The 22742-nt window shown below is 41.1% G+C and overlaps 1 protein-coding gene across 1 annotated transcript in view; it reads right to left on the minus strand.

Moving 5' to 3' along the window:
* kcnh4b (potassium voltage-gated channel, subfamily H (eag-related), member 4b) overlaps positions 1-22485 on the minus strand; it is a 148956-nt gene extending 126471 nt beyond the window's left edge. Inside the window, exon 1 of the mRNA XM_041173819.1 lies at positions 22410-22485. Coding sequence (XP_041029753.1) covers positions 22410-22485 — 76 coding nt within the window. The remainder of the gene's footprint in view (positions 1-22409) is intronic.
* Between the last annotated feature and the right edge of the window lie 257 nt (positions 22486-22742).

Genomic DNA, 22742 nt, shown 5'->3' on the forward strand with positions numbered 1-22742 from the left:
TGTTTAGCTCTCATGCAGCTGGCTGAAAGTATCCTACTCAGGATTCACTAGGCCAGGGCTGAAAAGACCCAGTAAAACAGAATTTGATAATGAGTGCATCAAGTATTCACATAACAAACAGCGCCAGTCCTACATTCCTTACAGTTGCTGAGGAAATTAGATCATTAACTGGTTGATAGACACATTCAAATAACCATGTGTGCTGGGAAGGCAAAGGCTATAATATATGAGAATTGTATGATTACTTGTCTTTGGAGTTTGTAGAATAGAGCAACGCTCTGCAGTGGTTCCCAGGATTGTGATATTGCAAATTTGCACAAGTGATTCAGACGCAGTGTGGCTTTGTTCAGTAAACTGGTTTGCATGAATGTGTCTTCTACTCCATTTAACACATTATGCATGCCTCCAGCTCAGAGTTAATCCTTTCACATTTACGCTAAAAATAAATCAAATTTTTGTCTTTCTTAATTTGTTATTGAGAAAGGATAACAAAAATAAAGTATCAGCCATTCTGTGGCTGTTTCCCCAGAGGAACATTCAAGATGAAGTATCTTATAACAAAGTGAATGTGAAAAGTTTTGTCCACATTTGGATTTAGATTGCAGTGCAGATTGTAAAAAAGTGAGAACACTTGGTTCTGAGTGTGCAGGTAAGAAAGGACATTCAACTAGTCAATCCCGCTCCCTTCACATGCTATACATGGTCAGTTGTGGCTCATTTGGTTGCACTCCTGTTTCTGAATCAGAAGGTTGTGGGATCAAATTCCACTCCAGGACTTGACAAAATCAAGACTGACACTGTAATACTGTACTGAGGGTGTGCTGTGCTGTTGGAGCATGTTAAGTGGAGATCTTGACTGCTCTCTCGAATGTGGATGCAAAAGATCCCATGGCACTATTTTGAACAAAAGCAGCCAGATATCCCTGATGCCCTGACCAATATTTATCCCTCAATCAATGTAACAAAAACAGATTAGCTGGTCATTATTCCATTTCTGGCTGTGGGAGATTGCTGCGTTCAAATTGACCTGCCATGTTTCCTACATTACAACAGTGACTTAAAGTACTTAATTGGCTATAAAGGGTTTTGGGATGTCCTACAGAAGTGAAAGGTGCTGCATAAATTTAAGTCTTTCTTTCTATTATGAACTCGATCCCAAGCCACTTGATCGCCTGAGAAAATGTTTTCCTAAGTTTCTTCCGAAACTCTCCAAAGGGTAAATCAAACCAATTGTGGAATGCTTGTCTTGTCCAACATTACATCCTACGCTATGTGTCCTAGATTAGTTGTCTCCCTTAGCACTTGACATTGGGACTAATTGGATAGTTAAAGAGCCAGTACAGGCACGGTGGCCTCTATTTTTGCGATAAGATTCTGTAATTCTAATCAATATTTGTTCTAGCCACTCACAGTAAGTGAGGCATTCTGGAATGTGGAACTAAAGCTGCTGTCACATTACATCAAAGCCCACCCTCGTGGTACAAATTGCCGATCTTCAGATCTCATGCAGCTGGCTGAAGCCTGTAAGTATTTCCCCATAACCTCATAACAATGTGTTTATAGTTTCAGTACAAAGAGCAATCAGAGGTGTATGCTCTTTCACATTCTCTCTTTTTCTATCCCTTCCTCCCTTTCATTTAAATGAATTTACAATTTATAACTCTTAGTAAGATTACTTGTGTCACACTGTGGTTGAAACAAACTGGTACCCACCACTTGACTTAGAATTTCTGCAGGAAGGTATAACCTATAAAACTGCAACAATATGATTGGAGCACAAACAGAAATTGGAAGTGGAAACTCCCTTTATTCCAGCATAGTGCTATTAAGTTCCTAATGCAACTCAACTGGGTTCCTCTTTCCCATAATTTTGTCAGGATTTTGCCAAATGTCAAATACAATCGAGGTCTGCTAAGAACAATGCTCCTTAATCCCGGGGGGGGGGTTGACCTCCATTATGAATAAGAAGCAACCCAATTATACAAATACAACTATTTTATAAAGCATCTTAGCTTATTGCTGCATGAAGCGTTTAAAATAATTTTGGGTGTAGGATTTTACTGCATCCAGGATAGGAATCATATGTGTCCTAATTCATGCATTTCTGACAACCTCTGTGTTATGTGCAATTTTGGGTGTAATATTTTATTGAGCTCCATTCTTAAATTTCTAAGCTGCATATAAAATAGAAGTTGTCAGAGATTCATGAATTAGGACACCTATCATTCCTATCCTGGATGCCAAGCTAATGTCGAGCTGAAAACTGGATTAGAAACTGCATCAGCCTCAAATTTGTAAATCTAAATTGTTCTTAAGTCAAATTGCTTTCTTTTGCAGAATGTTTTCTAATTTTTCACTGATTAAATATTAATCAAATTAGCACAGGATATTTAGTAGAAAAACCATAATCACAAAAGATAGATGTGTATTTGAGCTCAGCTTAAAAACAGTGCAAGATAACAGCAGCAACCTCTGATTTCTGTTTTCTGTATCCTTGTTATCCAGTATAGGAGGCAGTGTACGTTGCCCATCTCCATTCTGTTCTGCCGCTTTAGTCAAACCACTCAGTTGTGAAAAGGTTAAACACATCTTCACAAAATATCCCCAATTACTAGAGAAAGATGGGACTTAATTCAACGCTGGAAAATTATTAAGATATGTTTGAACTCTCACCTACACCAAAAAAGACTGCTAGTTATTCCACTGAAATAAGACCCCCCAGGGAGGACTCAAAATCATCGGTGGGCCTTTGACCTACTGATTGCCTTTCTTAAAAGCCCTAGTAGTTCTTCTTCATTCTTCCCTTTGACCAGCCCAGTATCATGAATTGCAACAATTAAAGCATGGCACTAATTATGATTAAAAGCTTTTGCTAATGCTGGAAAATAGATCTATAGAGAGAAGGATAATTGCATGCAGTACAGCTTGAAATTTGTCTGCTGTGATAATGCTATCCTTAAAAGGGGTAGTTAAAGTGTCACTGTGATAATGTGAAGTTCTTTTTTATTATCCATTGTACTCTTGTGACATTTTTTTTACTTAGTAGGCCATGTGGAGGAGGCTGGAAAAAGGAAAAGCAACCTTTGATATTGGGTTGCACCATTTGGGAAAAAAAGGACCCAAACACATCACTCATACTTTCAAAACTATGATCTTTATGGATCTGGCTGATTTAGAAATAGGGCAATTGAAACATAAAACATAAGCATTTAATGAATGGTAAATAAGGCTTATTGTGAATAGGATTATCTTTATATGGTTTGATGTTTAACCTTAGAGCCCACACCAGGGCTGAATTTTACCTTCAGCGAGCAGGCTGCGGGGCCCACTCGCCGATGCGCAAAATAACGCGGGATGATGTCAGGGGGAACCCCCAACATCATCCCGCCCCATTTAAATCTTCAGGAAGGTGGGGCACAGTGAAATCAGCTGTCCGCCCGCCAGTCTGTCAATGGCCAATTGAGGCCATTGACAGGATAACTAAAATTAAAGGAGCTGCCCGTCCAACCTTAAGGTTGGCGGGCAGGCCAGGAGCCCCAGCGGCTTCTGATAATACATGAAACCTCATCCACTGGCGGTTTCATGTAGGGCTTAAAAAACTTTAATAAAGTTTTAGTGAAATTTATTAACTTGTCCCATCTCATGTGACATTGTCACATGAGGGGGACATGTTAAGGATTTTTTTATTTTTCTATTTTTAATGTTTGTACAACTGTCAGTGATCTCCCTGAGGCTGCACTTAGCCTCAGGGAGATGTGCGCACTCTCGCATTTGGAGAACCCCCCTCCCCCCCACGGCCCGTGCAGTGAGTGCACAGTGCTTCCCGCCGGACGTCACACCAGGCAGGCCTTAATTGGCCTGCCCAAGTAAAATGGCGGCAGGGCCGGTTTCTCCGGTGGGGATCGGCTCCCCACCTGCCGGAGATTGGGTCGGGCCCACCTGCCTGACAGGCAGAAAATTCTGCCCCTCAAGTGATGCTGCCAGGGGTCTCTTGCAGCACTAAACCTTGTGATATATACATATTGTAATATTCATGTGATTCAAATTCAGGCATACTCTTAAACTTTCAGCAAATGAGAGCAATGGCCAGGAACGCCCAAGCCTTTCAACACGAGTGTAGCAGACTATTTGAAAAAAATGCCCAAAGTCTATTAAAGGATTTTGGCATTCACTTTCAAATTACCAACATTTCGTTTCTATCTGTGAAAATTCTAGATTCAAGCACAACATGCAATATAAAGTCTCACCCAAGTACAATGTGTTCCACCATTACCTAATGCTCAGAAAACTAAATATAACCAAGCAGTGTAAATTCTGCCCAGAGACAGATGGCAGTGTGGTTTAGAAGCCTAATCATTATTGCTTAAAGTGGAATTTCAATTATGCACCAGAATGGAGGGAGCCTCCCCCCCCCTCCACTAATAATTGAAGCCCTCTCTATTTAGTCTGACACAGTGAGCTTTCAGCTCCTGCCTGCTCTATTTAGATTTCTTCAGGTCTCCAGCACATGTAGATGAAACCTATATTTAAATATAGGGGATACTGAAAAAAATTGCTGGCAGCCCAACTCTGGTTTGGCTTTACAGCCCTGCAGCTAAACATGAGAGTGGCATGAACTGTAAATGCTATCAGGTGCTCGACTCCCAGATAAAACCTATTTACCCTGTCAGATCAAGACACCAGAGTCTGCAAGAAATCAAAAACTCTCCATGACCTTTGAGCTGGTTTACACTAATTTAAGTTCTTATGGGTAATTGAGAATCCCAACCGTAAGGTTTTTGGTTCCATGTTTCCTGCCTTTTTTTAGATTGAATTTCTGAATCTGAGATTAAGGGGTGTGGTATAAAGCTTGGCATGGTGCCAAAGTAGATCCACAATTTATGGAATTCCTAATGTTGCTTGTGGTCTACTACTGGCACAATTGCATGGCACTTGCAGAAAGGTAGACAAACTCCCAATTCCCCACATAGCTGGTTCCCTCTCTAGTCCTAGATTCAAGTCATTTTAGAAAGCTGTTGTGTTAGGGTGGGCATATACCCATTGAACAGCAGGGTAAGGCCATTCCCATGTAGTCCCCAAATGGGAAAGCACAGAAGGGCATTTGGAGCTAGGAAGAACAATTCACTTGCTTGTTCTCTTCTTGAGGGCATGACACGTGTTATGACACAGCAGTTGATAAAGGCCGAGTTGTAACTTGAACAACTGTCATAACCTATATTTTTGATTGTAATGTTTGAACTCTGAATTCAGAAATAAAACCGCCAAGCCTCAAGAGGTTTTTTATGTAAAACTAAATTGAACATTTATTAATTTAACAAGAAATTAAACCCATACATATGTCTACAAATTACTACCATAATAACTTTTAAACAAATTCTCAAATTAACTGCTCCCAGGTAAATCTTCACCAAAGCTTTCTAGCGAAAGCAAAACCTAGCTTTCCCTTGGAATGTAAATTTTCCATTGCATCCTAGGCTTTTAATTTTACCTCTCACAACAATAATCCTTTCATTCCACCAATTTTATTAGTAATATAAACACATTGCTTGGTGTCTTCAATCTAGGTACAAGATTTTACCCATTATTTTGAATGGTTTATTCAACAAATGCAAATTGCACTTTACCTTTGACTCATTGGCCAGGATTTTCTCTTCAGTGAGTGGGGCCTGACGTCACCACGTGTCATTCTGATCTTCCATTCGGCAGGCGCGCACCGGAGTCGGCTGCGCACCCGCCGAACTGTCGGAGACCTGTTGAGGCCATTAACCAACCAATTAAACAAATTGTCAGGGCTGCCTGTCCAACCTTAAGGTTGTCGGGCAGGCGAAGAGCCCAGGCGGCTTCGCATTTTTCATGAAACCTCATCCACGGGCGGGATGAGGTTTCATGAAGTGTTTATTAATTAAATAAAAATGTTCACGAAAATTCATAAGCATGCCCCAGCTCATGTGATACTGTCACATGAGGGGTCATGACTGAATCATTCTATTTTTTATTTTTTTCAAAGTTTTACATTGAACATAATCACCCTGAGGCAGCTCCGTGCCTCAAGGAGATGTCTGTGCTCTTTCACGCGTGTGCACGAAAGAGCGCAGGCCCCGACTGACCCTTCTCCCCCCGCCTGCACAGGTAGTGCGCTACTGAGCATGTATCACACTGGGCGGGTCTTAATTGGCCTGCCCAAGTAAAATGGTGGCATGCAGCCGATTGCGGACTGTGATCAGCTGTGCGCCTGCCTGTGCCCACTCCCGACCTGCCCACCCAACAGGGAGAAAATTAATTCCCTTACGTTTACCTAATTAACATCTCAAACTACTATACAAAGCACCCAGACTAGCTGACTTTAATCTAATTAAGCCACACACAAACACACACATAGACGTACACCCAGACCCTACTACAATTCCAATTTAAGAATAATTTCCAATAACATTATAGACATTAATCTCTTCATGATGCATGAAAGATGTAAAAAAAAAAGTGAAATCCTGATTCAAGTATCTGTAAACAAATTCCATATGTATCTGAGTTTAATCATATCTCTTTAAGATCAGGAAATATATTGATGACACCTCTCCTCCATGACAGAAGATAATCAAGTGAAGTACCTGGACACAAGCTTGTTTTAAAAGCTTTAAATTCTGTCTTTGTGAAGCACTTTGACTTGCTCTTCTACATGAAAGGCATTACAGAAATGCTAAAGTTGTATTGAAATTCATGTTGATTTTCAAAAACTTCCCAAAATTTCAATGAACTAGAAACAAGATGATTTTTGAGAAATTCTTAGAAGCGATTGGTTCTGCAATCTGTGTCCAAACGCTGCTGCATTTGCTGATACAGCAATGAATTGTTATACAGAAACCATAGCCATGACCTTGTGATCAGACATACACCTCAGGCGAGGATGCCCAAGTCTAGTTTTTTAACCACATGGACCAAATTTTCAATCAGCAGTGGAGGTGGCACCGGAGGCATGCAGGCCTGCAATTTCCTGCTGCTTGTCTGGCATGTCAGTCTCCCACCACAGTTCCACCTCAGACACATTTTCAACCAGGAAGGATTGTGGAATGGTGGGGAAGGGGGTAGGAGGAAGTGTGGTGGTGATGTGACAGATATCCACTTGTAAGCGGTGGGTAGCCAATGAAGGCCACTCTACAAAAGCTGACTGGAAACTTTACAGTTGGCATGGCAATGCCCCCAACTGAGGTCAAAATATGGCTAAGGAGTGGAGAGAGCCACCCAGCAGAGGGGGTCAACACTCCTCCAAGCTAAGAGACTCTCCACCCTCGCAGTTGCCATAGCCATAGGGCAACATCTGCAGCCACTGGCTGTCCAGTGGAGGGGTTGACCCTTCCTGATGATGGTCTGGCAACTGTGGCTTTCTTCATTGAAAAATATTTTAAAAACCCCCCGGAAGGCATCTCCTTCTTGCAGCACCCTCTTTTTCTCCGACCTGCATTGGCAGCTCCTACTTCTGATGTTGGTGCTACCAATCTCTCAGTGCTGGAGGCGGAGGGGTAGGGGCTCCCAGAGGCTGCCATTTAAATGGAAGCTGCCTTCATCTCTAAGGCCTGCTGTGGCATAATTTCATTCCCGGATCGGTGTGATTCATTGGTGGAGAGTAGGAGTTCACCTCCCACATGCTAATGACCATAAGATCAGGCAGGACCTATTTGTTAGGCACATACCCCACCTGCCAGAGATGACCCCTAATTGGAAAGGCTCGGACAAAAGCTGTACATTGACCGATAGTGTCAAGTATCCAATTCTGAATCATGATATGTTTCATATGCTTGAGGACAGGAAGAGGTAAAGGGGAATAATCATCAAGCTTGGTTTTGTTTTGAAAAAAAAACAAAATGCACACAGATTGGACTCATCTCATGTGAATTAGAACAAATGCGCAAAGCCCTAGAGGGGAACCCAGGTGGATGAGGCAAATGTTCATTAATTATTGTCTGTTCTAGGTCAAGTCACACCCAATGATACTGCTTGGTCAATGGCCAGTGGAATAATACCATTTAACTGGTTAAGTACATGTGTCAAATTTATTAGTGTTTTGTATATTGAAGGAGCTATAACTTTAATGAAAATATGTTTGGCCAAATCCTTCCCCTCACTTGTCTGTAAGTAAAAATAATGATGTGAATCATATCACATCATGTCATTAGTATATGGCATTGGCACACAATTAAACAAAAATGTTTATCAAACACAGTGGCCCTTTAACAATTAGTGGTAGTGTGTTACAATTCACTCAGGGAGTCCGAGTTGCTGGGACAACATGCATGCATTTTGTAGTCTGGAGCTATGGGTAGTGATGGTAGAGGGTCCAACTTTCTTTCCATCACATGGCTGACCAAGAATCTCTCCCACTCTTACCTTTGATGTGTGTTGGGAGGATTTGCAGTTTGATAATCAACCTATTTAGCCATGCTATAAACACACCTTCCTTGGCAATCAAGTCTCATGGGACTTGTGGGACTCAAACCTGGGGCTTCTGACTCAGAGGCAGGGATACTGCCCATTGCATCACAAGACCTCCCACTTAACGCTTAGTAGCAATGTCAAAATAAATGTAATCCCCAGTCAAAGCAACTCTAAATGCGTTTTGTACTCATGTATCAATGCCTTTAGAAGTAGCAAGCTTGAGTAAACAAGGCAATGTTGTTCTCATGCTCATGAGGGTAGAAGCAGAAAAGCCAGGGAAACGTTGTGTTCACTCTGGTGCTGAGTCACAAAGCCAAGTAAAGCTCCAGGTTCTACCTTTGGTTTGTGCTGTTCTCAGCCATAGCAGTAGTGCAGGAGCTACAATTGGCTTCGGTGTCATGGGTTGGGAATGGCTGGGGAGAGTGTGAAAATAGGAGTGATAAAGGTGCCAACTTCTGTCACTATCCTATTTTTCCTATTAGAAACTGTGCATGGGTGATTATGGGGATGGGCTCAGCTGCGATACACTGCCAGTCTGCCAACTTTCACTGAAGAATGCTCACTTGGTTGAGGGACTAGTGGGCTGATAGTACGTGATAGACTTAAATCTAATTATATTATAATCACTGATAATCAAATCTTTTCTTCACATCTAAAGTTTTCCATTATCTCAAGCTCATTACTAAATGTTGTGCAATTATGTGCCCTTTTCCCTGCTGCTCCTTTAACAAGCTCACAATAAAAAGCAATACTGCACTAGATCCATGATTTTTTTTTGTGCTTATTGGATCTGTTCCTTCATTGCATTTCAGCTCAGGATAATTAAGAACTTTTCAAAATGAGTATCCTTTGCCGAACGCACAATTTATTTGGCCAAGTAATTCCATACTTTTATTTGACCTGTTATCTGATACCCAGATAGATAGATACCCATTATCTAATAATGACGAATAAAACCCTCCAGTGTCAGGCTCCCATTTAAATTGATTCAGTCCTCTTAAAATTGTATTTTCTGTTGATAATCTTTTGTTGCTTTCTTTACTAGCAATGCCCTCCTCCAAATTTTAGCTTCCCTTTTCCCTTCTTTTGACCCAAAGATAGTAAATTCATTCCAAAGTGCAGTGCTTTGGGTGCCCGGCAGCTTTCATGATCATTCTTTATGTATCAATCTAGGAAGTGTGTGTCAACAGCTTTGTAAACCATGGAAAGGGGGAGCAGGGAGAAATCACAGTAATTTTCATACACCATCCACACTTTCCACAGGAGATCACTCAATAGTGATCAGAAGCTGTTTAATTTTTTCCCCTTCCTTTCCTGTATTACTGAGACTAATTATAATCCATTATCACCACTCTGGCATTGAATTTGGGACTTCCTTATTTGTTGGGCTCAGTGCCACAACAGATGGTGTATTTACTCATTACTTCCTCTCCAACTTCTTCTTTCAGTTAGATTTGTGTCCAAATATATCCATTTTCTCATTCCACACTAAATGCTGAAACTCCATGATCTGGTTTCTGGTGCTCCTTATAATGAACAGAAAAGTACTTAATTTTAGTTTTAAGAATCATGTGTAGACTACTGCCATTGTTGCCTTTTATTCTTTCTTTTTTGAACATCTTGCTCTTTTGGACCTAATTCTTATTATCCTGCATTTAATACTTTTTCTCTTCTCATTGTACATCTAGCTTAAGTGCTTTCCAATCATGGTGCACAAAATCAGGTCCGGATTTCTAGTTCCATGATCTAATAAGAATCAGAGAATAGTACAGCAAGGAAGACTAATCTAGTTAGTTCCACACCCCTGCTTTTCCCTATATCCTACCGTTTTTTTTCTCCTTCAAGTATTTATCCAATTTCCTTTTGAATTGGATCTGTTTCCACCATCCTTTCAGTCAGTGCATTCCAAATCAGAACTGTTTGTTGCGTAGAAATGTTTTTTGTTGCATAGCCTCTGGATCTTTTGCAAATCGCCTTAAATCTGTGCCCTCTGATTATCGACCCTTCAACCATTGAAAACAGTTTTTCTTTATTTACTTTTATCGAAACTCTAATTAGATGTAATTGATTTCTGTAAGTTCAACTCCATTTTTAACTTACTGTTGTGTCTACATGACCTCTCAAACTATTTGTTAAAAGCAGGTGACCTACTTATTTCGGCAGTATCAAGGACAGGATTATGTCTTAAAGTTATAACATCCCATCCTATCAGGCCTCTTCTTGCTTTGAGTCTTTTTACAAATTCAAGGCACACCATTTAGCCTCAGCTCTCAAATCAGGGAACTCCTTGCCATGCCTAGTCTATCCTGCCTCTTGCTATCGGCTGGTTTGTAAAACCCAAACTTGATGTTGTCGAATCATTACCTCCTGGTTTACATAATCCCCTTTGCTCTTTTCAACATTGATAAGTCCTGTACTCCAGTTTTTTACCCTTTATTTTTTTTCCTCTAAAAAAATGTTAAAAATAATGGAAATAATGTTGCAGTAGGTGTTCTAGATAAACTACAACAGGTCTCTGCATCACTGGCCATTCCATTTTAGAATTTAAAATTCAACTCATCTTAATGCAATAAAATTAGTACTAGTAGTCAGTCAAAACACATCAGGAATGACAAAAAGTGCTATGGGGTTCATCTAATTCATTGTGTTCAGGTTCATTTGTGGGAACTTCAGATTCCACTTTCATCTTCCTCCTGCTCATTGTTGTATCTGTCGTATTTCTGTCACCAGGCACCAAGAAAATCCATCTACTGAATACCTTTTTGACCAACTGCACATATCTCATTGCATCAATATCACACAAAGTATTTCCACCATTTTGCCAAGGAGCTAAAATATTGAATGCATCCTACAACGATCGTGGCTTACAAAACCCATGCTTTAATCACAAAATCTTACAGTATTTGCCAGAGATTTGTCCGTAGATTATAAAGGGACACAGTTGCTTCTTTTCTGTCACTGTGTTGCTTAACTTCGAGGAAGAAAGATTTTTATGTCAGACTGAAACATGTGTTGATCAAAATATTTTTCAGTGTAATTAATCCAATTATAGAATTAAAGGCAAAAATAAATCCTGCACTAAATGAGCATCAGACACAGAAAGTAAAACGTTTGTTGCAGTTAGAGTTAAAAGGCAAACTATGGATATAGATGAGTACAATACAATCAGTGGCGCAACCAGACAATGATTTGAAGCTAGCTGTCTCTAATGTAGTAAACAACTGATTGAAAATGTCATATTTATTTTCTTGCTTTACTGCAGTTTTTTTTTCAATTTACTGCACATTCATCAGTCATTTATTTAGTTTCTCTAAGTAATCTGTTTGTTATGGGAAAATTTATCAAATGGCACTTGTGGTTTGAGGCAAAAGAGGTGCAAACCTCCGCCACTGGGACAACAATAAAGAGACCAGTCACATGGGGTGTCATCACTTTCCCTTTACCTGGATTTATTTGTTGTTAAATTACTGAAAGGTCCTTGCAGCTTTATGCCATCCTCTGTAATTTACAACATATAACACGGCCCCGGAAATAGAAGATTATGCAATATCATGCAGCTACACTTAAATAGAGGCTTTCACATAATTAGACAGCTAAATGTGATTTACAGGAGATTGGAGATTAAGTACAGGGGATTAAATGCAAAACAAAATTAGGCAACAAGATGTTTGATACATATGGAAGCCCATGATCTTACTTGGGTCTGCAGACCAAGCCAATGAGTAATATGTTTGTTTGTCTACTAGGGTATACATATGCTCTGCTTATAGGGACAGGCTTCATTTGCCTAAACACAGAGTTTGGGTGCAGTTTAGCAGAACCAAGATTTAAAGAGATTCAAGTATGCTCAAGGGACTGTTGGAATTTAGTCACCTAAAACCATGTAGCATACCAGGGTGGAACACTGGTAAGCTCCCTCTGTCACAGTAACAAAGCGCAGCCTACTGTTAGGGCTCTGGTTTGCAGATTTAGCTTCAGCTGAATGGGAACCCCACAATTGACAAACCTATCCCTTCAGGTTCCAACAGTATGCAAAGCTGACTAGTAAATTATCAACAAAAACAACTCTATGGTATAAGTTTTTATAAGTTTATAGATCCTCAGCTTGCACCACGCCTCACACAGTTGTCTTCTTGAAAGGATAGTTAGGCTTCTTTGTTTCCAGCTTTACCATTTTCCACTTTTTCCTTTGTATTCAGCAACCAAGGCCTTAAGCTCTGGAATTCCCTAAACCCGTCCACCTCTCTACCTCTCTTTCTTCCTTTTAAACATACCGGGGAGGCGGTGGTGTAGTGGTATTGGTGCTGGGCTAATAATCCAGCAACCCAGGGTAATGCTCTGGGGACCTGGCATGAATCCCACCATGGCAGATGGTGAGATTTGAATTCAATAAAAATCTGGAATTAAAAGTCTGATGGTGACCATGAAAGCATCATCGATTGTCATAAAAACTCCATCTGGTTCATTAATACCGTTTAAGGAAGGAAATCTGCTGTCCTTACCTAGTCTGACCTACATGTAACTCCAGACCCACAACCATATGGTGGCTTTAGATTGTTGCAAATGCTTCTTAACTGTTCTTGACAAGCTCTTAGCAAGCCACTCTGCTGTATTAAAAACAGTTAGAAGTCCGAAAGGAATGGAACTGGACAGGCAACCCAGCATCGGCCTAAGCACTGGAAATGACAATAGCAAACTCAGCCCTGTCGACTCTGCAAAGTCCTCCTTACTAACACCTGGGGACTTGGGAGAGCTGTCTCACAGACTAGTCAAGCAATAGCCAGTCATACTCACGGAATCATATCTTATAGATAATGTCCCAAACGCCATCATCATCGTTCCTCGGTAACTTCTGTCCCACCAGCAGGACAGACCCAACAGAGATGGCAGCACAGTGGTATACAGTCAGGAGGGAGTTGCCCTGGGAGTCCTCAACGTCAACTCCAGACCCCGTGAAGTCTCATGGCATCAGGTCAAACATGGGCAAGGAAACTTCCTGCTGAATACTACATACCTTTCCCCCCTCCCACCCCCTCAGTTGATGAATCAGTTCTCCTCCATGTTGAACACCACTTGGAGGAAGCACTGCGGGTGGCAAGGGTGCAGAATGTACTCTGGGTGGGGGACTTCAATGTTCATCACCAAGAGCGGCTCGGTAACACCATTATTGACTGAGCTGGCCAAGTCATAAAGGACTTAGCTGCTAGACTGGGTCTGCAACAGGTGGTGGGGGAATCAACAAGAGGGAAAAACATTTTTGACTTCATCCTCACCAATCTGCCTGCAGCAGATGCATCTGTCTATAACAATATCGGCAGGAGTGACCACCGCACAGTCCTTGTGGAGACGAAGACCCTCCTTCACATTGAGGATACCCTCCATTGTGTTGTGTAGCACTACCACTGTGCTAAATGAGATAGATTTTGAACAGACCTAGCAACTCCATACTGGGAAAACATGAGGCCCTGTGGGCCATCAGCAGCAGCAGAATTGTACTCTAACACAATCTGTAACCTCATAGCCCGGCACATCCCCCATTCTACCATCACCATCAAGGCAGTGGATCAACCCTGGTTCAATGAAGAATGAGGAGGGCATGCCAGGAGAAGCACCAGGCATACCGAAAAATGAGGTTTCAACCTGGTGAAGCTATAACTCAGGACTACTTGTGTGCGAAACAGCATAAGCAGCAAGTGATAGAGAGAGCTAAGCGATTCCACAACCAACAGGTCTGATACAAGCTCTGCAGTTATGCCAAATCCAATTGTGAATGGTGGTCGATAATTAAGCAACTCATTGGAGGAGGAGGCTCCACAAATATCCCCATTCTAAATGTTTGGGGAGCTCAGCACATTGGCGTGTAAGATAAGTCTGAAGCATTTGCAACAATCTGCAGCCAGAAGTGCCAAGTGGATGATCCATCTCGGCCTCCTCCGGAGGTCCCCAGTATCACAGATGCCAATCTTCAACCAATTTAATTCACTCCACGTGATATCAAGAAATTGCTGAAGGCACCGGATACTGCAAAGGCTATGGGCCCTGACAATATTCTGGCAATATTACTGAAGACTTGTGCTCCAGAACTTGCCACGCCCCTAGCCAACCTGTTCCAGTACAGCTACAACACTGGCATCTACCCAACTATGTGGAAATTTCCCAAGTATGTCCTGAACACAAAAAGCAGGACAAATCCACTCCAGCCAATTAGGGCCCATTAGCCTACTCTTGATCATCAGTAAAGTTATGGAAGGCGTCGTCAATAGTGCTATCAAGTGGCACTTGCTTATCAATAACCTGCTCAATGACTCCCAGTTTGGGTTCTGCCGGGGCCACTCAGCTCCTGACCTCATTACAGCCTTAGTTCAAACATGGACAAAAGAGCTGAACTCCAGAGGTGAGGTGAGAGTGACTACCCTTGACATCAAGGCAGAATTTGACCGAGTGTGGCATCAAGGAGCCCTAACAAAAATGGAATTAATTGGAATTAGAGAGGGAACTCTCCACTGAATGGAGTCATACCTAGCACAAAGGAAGATGGTTGCGGATATTGGGAGGTCAATCATCTCAGTTGCAGGACATCACCGCAGGAGTTCCTCTGGGTAGTGTCCTAGACCCAACCATCTTCAGCTGCTTCATCAATGACCTTGCTTCCATCATAAGGTCAGAAATGGGGATGTTCGGTGATGATTGCACAATGTTCAGCACCATTCACGACTCCCTAGATCTGAAGCAGTCCATGTCCAAATGCATCAAGACCAGGACAACATCCAGGCTTGGGCTGACAAGGGATAATAACATTCGCTCCACACAAGTGCCAGGTAGTGACCATCTCCAACAAGACAGAATCTAACCATTGCCCCTTGATTCAATGGTATTACCATCGCTGAATCCCCCACTATCTTGGTGGTTACCATTGACCAGAAACTGAACTGGACTAGCCATATAGATACTGTGGCTGCAAGAGCAGCTCAGAGGCCAGGAATCCTGTGGTGAGTAACTCACCTCCTGACACCCCAAAGCCTGTCCATCTTCTACAAGGAACAAGCCAGTAGTGTGATGGAATACTCTCTATGTGTCTGGATGAATGCAGCTCCACAACACTCAAAAAGCTTGACACCATCCAGGACAAAGCAACTCATTTCATTGGCACCCCATCCACAAAAATTCACTCCCTCCACCACTGACACACAGTGGCAGCAGTGCATGCCATCTACAAGATGCACTGCAGGAACTCACCAAGCCTCCTTAGACAGTGCCTTCCAAACCCATGACCGCTACCATCTAGAAGGACAAGGGCAGCAGACATGAGAACACCACCACCTGCAATTTCCCCTCCAAGCCACTCACCATCCTGAGTTGGAAAATTTTTTCACCGTTGCTTCACTGTTGCTGGGTCAAAATCCTGGAACTTCATCCTTAACAGCACTGTGGGTGTACCTATACCACATGGACTGCAGCAGTTCAAGAAGGCAGCTCACCACCACCTTCTCAAGAGCAATATGGGATGGGCAATAAATGCTGGCCCAGCCAGTGATGCTCATATCCCATGAACAAATAAACAAAATGGTCAAAAGTTTGTTTGACAATGCTCCTGTGAACTGCCTTGTAATGTCTTACTTCACTAAAGGCATGATATAAATGCAATTTGTTGTTGTTGGGAGCAATAGCAGGAAATGGGAGAGATTTTGCAGAAAGTGACCAAAGAGTGTGGTTGAAGACGTAGGCTTTTGAAAGGAAAGAAAGAGATGCCAAGATAAAGAGGGGTGTAGGGTACAAGTCACATGGTATAAAAAAAGGAATGATGGCTGAAATTCTGTGCCACTGACGGAGAAATAAAGTGGCAGGGAGGGAGAGAGAAACATAGAAGAATAATGTCAGGAGAGCTGAGGCTAGATGCTGGGCCTAGGATTGGTGAAGATTACATAGGCACAATGGAGCAAGGTGCCAAAGGAATTTGAAAACAATAAAAAGGGTTTGTAAGTCGATGCATTAAGAGATAGGAAGTCAATGGAAGTTGGTGAGGACTGAGGTATGCGAGATCTTGTACAAAATGGAAGTTACTTAACTTCAAGTTGAACATTATGTGATATTCAAAATTACATGTAAACCATTTTTTCTTTTAAAAACAAGACAGAGATTACTCACTAAGTTTAAAGGAGAAAATGACAGCTTTGTTTGATATAGTAAAATCGTATTCTGTACGTCAGCTCCAGATGGATAATAAAATTAAAACAAGCTTGTAGATAACTGGAATTGCTATAGTGGCACCAGTAAGTACCAAGTTCAGAGGTAAATTGCTAAGAAATTGCTGGTATGTTTACATATGTAGAGATTGTGTTTTCATGGGCAGTGAATCTAGCAACATACCAGCCTGCGCCTTTTAATAAATGTTGCCAGATATGGGTGGTTTTCAGTGGCTGGAATCAGAAAACACATGAACATCCTTCCTCAAAAAAAAATCACCAGGTTTTCACCTGCAGGAGTGGGATCAGAAAGGGCAGAAAGTTTCATTTATATATGGATTTATGAACATGTCAGCCATTTCCTGCCATTCTGATGTGGAGAATGCCAACTGTAAAGATTACTTATTTCAAGCTGGTGTTTAAGCAACAGTACGTATCCTGAAAAGGACACGAAAATAATGGGTAGCATGTTTAATCACCTTTTCATTTCTTTCCAGTTTGCTTCTCATAAGATCTTTTCCAAACTGTCACAAATTATTTGCTTCCTCATCAATCATTACAGACCCAAAAGGGTTTCCCAATGGGAATTCTCCTCGTGATGTGTGTGGAAGAGGAAGAGAACATACAGATGGATGTTACGTAGGTAAGGCTGTACAAGAGATTCCATTGGTTCCTAGATACCTGCATCTGTGAACAGAGATGAACATTCTCCATTTTGTCCAACAATTAGTCCAGACAGAAGCTTATTTTCCAAAAGGAAGCTGGGACAGCAGTTGTGATGGTATCACTATGGGAATGCTGGACTAGCTATATTGTGGGATGCTTCCTCATGAGAAATCCAATCTCTAGGTGGGACTTGTTCTATGACTAATGAGTTATGCATGCCATTCTCGTCTCTTTTGGCAAATGGGGAAAGCTATGGGCTGAATTATACCAGCCCTTGGGATGTTTTTCAAGATCGGGAGTGGGCTGTGAAGTTCCATGGAGGAGGGCAGCCAAACTACATAATTAAGGCCCCAATTAGTAGCCATTTTACAGGGCCCTCCGGCATTTTTCCCAATGCATGGAGAGATTGCCAGCTTCATGGAGGTGGCCTTTCTGTGACAAGTCTCAGAACATCTAATTTGAGGCACCCTAAATGCCTCCAACATATCTCAGCTGGAGCTGCCAAGGTTCTAGGGCTGACAGCTCTCTGGTTTGGGCTGGCAGCATCAGGAGCTGTCAGCCATCCTTAATTGGACAGTGGGCTTGAAGGCAGCCATTTTGGAGGCCACCTGCTGCAAAATCACCGAGCTGGTCCCCCTGGTGGCAAACGTGCTCTGGGAATCCACTGTTTCACCTGATGTTAGGATTCCAAAGACCACAGTAAAATATAGCCCAATGTGTTAGTTCAGGAAACTATATGATTGCTATATAAGCACACATAAGCAGACCATAAATGAAACTTGCCAATGCATGATTGGTATGGTTTTTTTGCACTGCGTCTCTTCACTTTTAAGTCCTTTTCTGCAAAGTTCCTGCAGGGTAATAGAGCATCATCTAACAAATTATCATACTGCAGGAATTCCCTCTCCAGACCCAGGCAGAGACATAAATGCCTCTGAATTTGGTTAAGTTGACCCAATCCCCTCCTAAAACATAGAATTTAGCAGCCTAAAAGGATTACCTTTGACCCATTAAACCGAGACTAGTTCTCTAAAAGAACAATTTATTTAGCCCCATTTCATGAACTGTTTTTGTAAGAGCCTTTTTCACATATTTATTCACTTCATTTTAAAGAGATATTATGGATTCAGCTTCCTTCATGGTTTCTGGTCAGGCATTGCATGTCCTAACAATTCTCTGCATAATGTTTGCCCTTAATCTCGCACTTCATTCTTTTATTGTTGACATTTATACCTTCTAGTTGGCAACTCACTGACCAATATTTTTTTTCTCTATTTGCCTCATCAATACTTTCATTGATCCATACCAGCAAGCCACTCTTCAATTCAAGAAATACTGCTGTCTGATAGCATTCGACTATGTTTCTTTGCTGAAGGTGCTCTAGGTTTTCTTGGAAACTTGCCAAATTTGCATATTCATTACATACATCTAGAACCTGCAGCCTGTGGCTCCATTGCACTTGGGTGCACTGAACAATCCGACATTTTGCGCTGCGTTGTAGCACTGGCAACAAAACAATGTCAAATAATTTATATTAACACTTTGAAAACCAAAGTGAGGAAGGGGATACGTTATGCATTAATGCCAATTCTTCTAAAAAAAATTCATGGCCAAGAAGAGAATTGTGTATTAAACATTGAGCTTTATTCTATTCAAAAATTCATGATGTTTGGTGTCTTCTTTTAGTAACTTTGGGAAAATTTGCTGAAACTGCACATGAAGAACTGGTCTCCTATTTTTTGAAGTCTTATTGGTTTATTATGAATATGACTATTTATTATTGGCCCCAATTCCATTCTCTGGCCATCCATTATGCTTCCCTCACCCAGTTTTCTTTCCCATAAATTCTAAAGTGAATAGGCACACAAAACTGTGATATGTAGGCCCAATGCCACAGAAACCCTATCTCATCTGCATAATACAGGGAATTATTGCAGATCCAATAGAAAAGTTACAGATCCAGTGAAAAAGCACTTAATGCATTGTTGCATGTTTGGCTCAAGAACTCTTTACACTGGATCAAATGGGAATTTAGTTGGTACTATGTAAATCCATTCCTATGTTAGCTGGAGGTTTCATTACAATTGTTTTGTAAAATAAAAACACAAGTACTATTACTATGATAGGAGTTAGAGGAACATTGACATTTTAATTAGAGTTACTTTTCAGACTAGATGTTAACAGGATCTCCTATTATTCCTTGAATAAACTGTTTCACATTGTTGACAACCTGCTCTCTCGTGTCCATAAGAATTTATTCTGCAAATTACTCTAGCAACCTTTACAGTGAATATAGTTGAAAAGACAATTTGGTAAAATTGTAATTAATTTTCCAAGGGCTGCCTGTTCTAATTATTCAAATTAATTTTCTAAACAACAAAATGAACATTGATGAAGGGATGATTGTGGATCAAAAAAGACTTTAAATACATTTATGCATATAATTCCAGTACAATTTGCTTCTGTGAGGTACGTATACCTAATTATTTTCCTGTAGCAAGCTATGAATTACAACTTAATATTGCTTCAGCAACACAATGTAAAACAATACTGCAATGTGAATAATGTGGTGGATTATTACTTCAGTAAAGGCCATATACTTCAACTGCCCACCACTGGAATGAAGTGGAAGTAAAAATGTCAAAATCTGTAGGTAAATTATGAAGAAAACAAGAAAAATGAAGAAAGAGATACACCTCAGGTATTCAGATAATTAGTCAGCCACTCAAGTTCTTTTGTTGTGATTCCACTTATATTTCTATGATACGTAACCTTCTTACCCCCACACACCCTCCCAGGCCTGACACCACCACAGCTCCCTCTCAGTTTCTGCGCCCCATCCCCCTGCCCCATGGTTGTAGCCCTTGATTCCCCCGTCTAGATTTTGCAGTCTGAAAACAAGCAAGCATGAAAAAAATTACAGGAGTGAATCCACATCTAACCATTCTGTGGTGTTAGTATTGAGCTCCAAAGCATGTTATCACACCTCCCAGATGTCATCTGAACTCTTCATGGATTCTTGTGGTTTTAAATTTATTCCTGGGATGTGAGCGATGCTGGTGAGGCCAACCTTCATTGCCCATCCCTAATTGCCCTTGAGCGACTGTTGGTGAGCTGCTTTCATGAACTGCTGGAGTCCATGTGATGTAGGTACACCCATACTGCTTTTTTTTCTGTAGCAGTTTGATATAACTGAATAGCTTGATAGGCTGTTACAGAGGGCAGTTAAGTGTCAACCACATTGCTGCAGGTCTGTCGTCACATATAGGTTATACCAGATAAGGATGGCAGTTTTCCATCCCTGAAGGGCATTAATGAACCAGATGGGTTTTTACAACAATCCATTGGTTCATGATCATTATTAATTAGACTAGCATTTTATTCAAGATTTATTAATTTAATTTAAATTTCCCAAGCTGCTATGGTGGGATTTGAACTCATGACTCTGGAGCATTTAGCTGTGCCTCTGGATTTACTAGTACAGTATCAGTATCACTATTCTGCCATCTCTCTGTTTTATAACATTACAAAATACACTGAAACACATGTTACCTTGTTTGCAATGTATGTGGAAGTTACAATTTGGATCTGCCAGTAAAGTCAAGGCAGTGTCTGATTTGAGGATTTCATTACTGGCAATAGTCTGGCAACAGGCTGACATGACTAATTATTAAGAAAGAAAAGAAAAACTTGCATTTACATAGTGCTTTTCATGACCATCGGAAATCTCAAAGTGCTTAATAGCCAATGAAGTAGTTTTGAAGTGTAGTCACTGTTGTATTGTAGGAAATGCAGCAGCCAAATTGAGCACAGCAAACTCCTACAAACAGCAATGTGATAACGACTAGATAACCTGTGGCTTTTTTTTGTGATGTTGATTGAGGGATAAATATTGGCTCCTGCTCTCCTTCAAAACAATACCACGGGATCTTTTACATCCACTCCAGCAGACAAACGGGGCCTCATCCAAAAGACGGCATCCCCAACAATGTCGTGTTCCCTTTGTACTGCACTGGAGTGTCAGCCTAGATTTTTGTGCTCGAGCCCTGGTGTGGGGCTAGGCTGACTTGTGAATATTGGCCATCTGGTGAAGTATGCAAAGGCAGCCAATATGCATAGATGCATACTCACTTTCAGTGATTTTGATTGCATATTTTCTTATCTTTGCAGGTTTTTGCGCTTGTGAGTGCTTTGAAAGTTTATTCATTATGGTAAATCTAAATTAGTAAATCGATATTAGTCGATGATAAATTAGTAAAATAAATCGAAACAAGAAAGATTAAGGAAATTCTGGAGATAATTCTTACGGAAAGAAATAATATTTTTCTCTGACATATGTTTAATAAAGCTCCTTCAATCTTCTTGGATGAGTCCAGGCGACCGCATTTAAAGACTGAGTTGTCCATGGTCCTGAAACGGTGCACCTTGTTACATTGTCCTGAATGAACCCAGTCAACTTTTTGCACGGAATAGGAACCGAATGACCTGGAAAAAAAACCTTAGCCTCCTCTCGACCTTTGGTTTTATAACCCCCTACATCTCTCAGTTCAGCAGGGGAAGCGCTGGGTGGAGAAGGGGATAGAACAGATTTTAAACAATGTCTCTCGTTATATGTCCTGTGGCATTTTGTGGACAATTATATTGTGTTAATCCTTTAGCTTTGTGGCTAAATCGGTTAAAAGGTTCCTTCTAAATGTAACTTTAACAACGCAATCTTGAATACCTCCGAAGCCCTGAGCTCTAGGCTGTTTACCACCCACCGTTTCCCTGGAGACTACAAGCAACCAACAAACAAAGAGTTTATTTTTCCAGTTTCTGAGGTCACTATTATCTTATACATATCACACCTGGCCGAGATTTCACCTGATACTGTAGAGTTTACATAAAGTGTCTGGGTCAGAAACACTGATTTCCAATGGTGCCACTCTACTCCACGAAAAGTCATAGTTTCAAGCAAAAGCTGAGAATTAGAATATTGCACATATGGATGGTTCGTGTTTTGAATTTGGTGCTAATCGGAGGCATTGCAAGGCATTGCCCTTCACCCTCTATACACTCAAATTAATACCCCAAAGCTTTGGAAAATCAGCAATTCATTCCCATTCAATGTCCTGTCTCTTTCAGACTTACGTGTTCCATCAAACCGCGTTGCTATGGTGTCCAAAAAGGTATTCTGAGGCGCTAACAAGCCTTTCATAACAGGCATTTTTCCCGTCGTTGATTAAGAGTTTCTCACTTTAGAACTATGTCATTGTAGGTGATTGAAGTTTGCCTCAACCGACAGCCCCAGAACTTTGTGCGGATCCACACGGTAAGATAGTACAAAGAGTCACGTCCCCCAGTCACAACGCTAAACTCGGAGAAACCAATGCATTTCTTGTGGCTGATCTACCACATCACATGTTTCTCTTCCATATCCATCATTAGAATTAGTCGTTTGCTGCCCCTCGGCGCAATAATTCA

Source organism: Carcharodon carcharias, chromosome 23 (genome assembly GCF_017639515.1).
Source record: "Carcharodon carcharias isolate sCarCar2 chromosome 23, sCarCar2.pri, whole genome shotgun sequence".
Classification (NCBI taxonomy): domain Eukaryota; kingdom Metazoa; phylum Chordata; class Chondrichthyes; order Lamniformes; family Lamnidae; genus Carcharodon; species Carcharodon carcharias.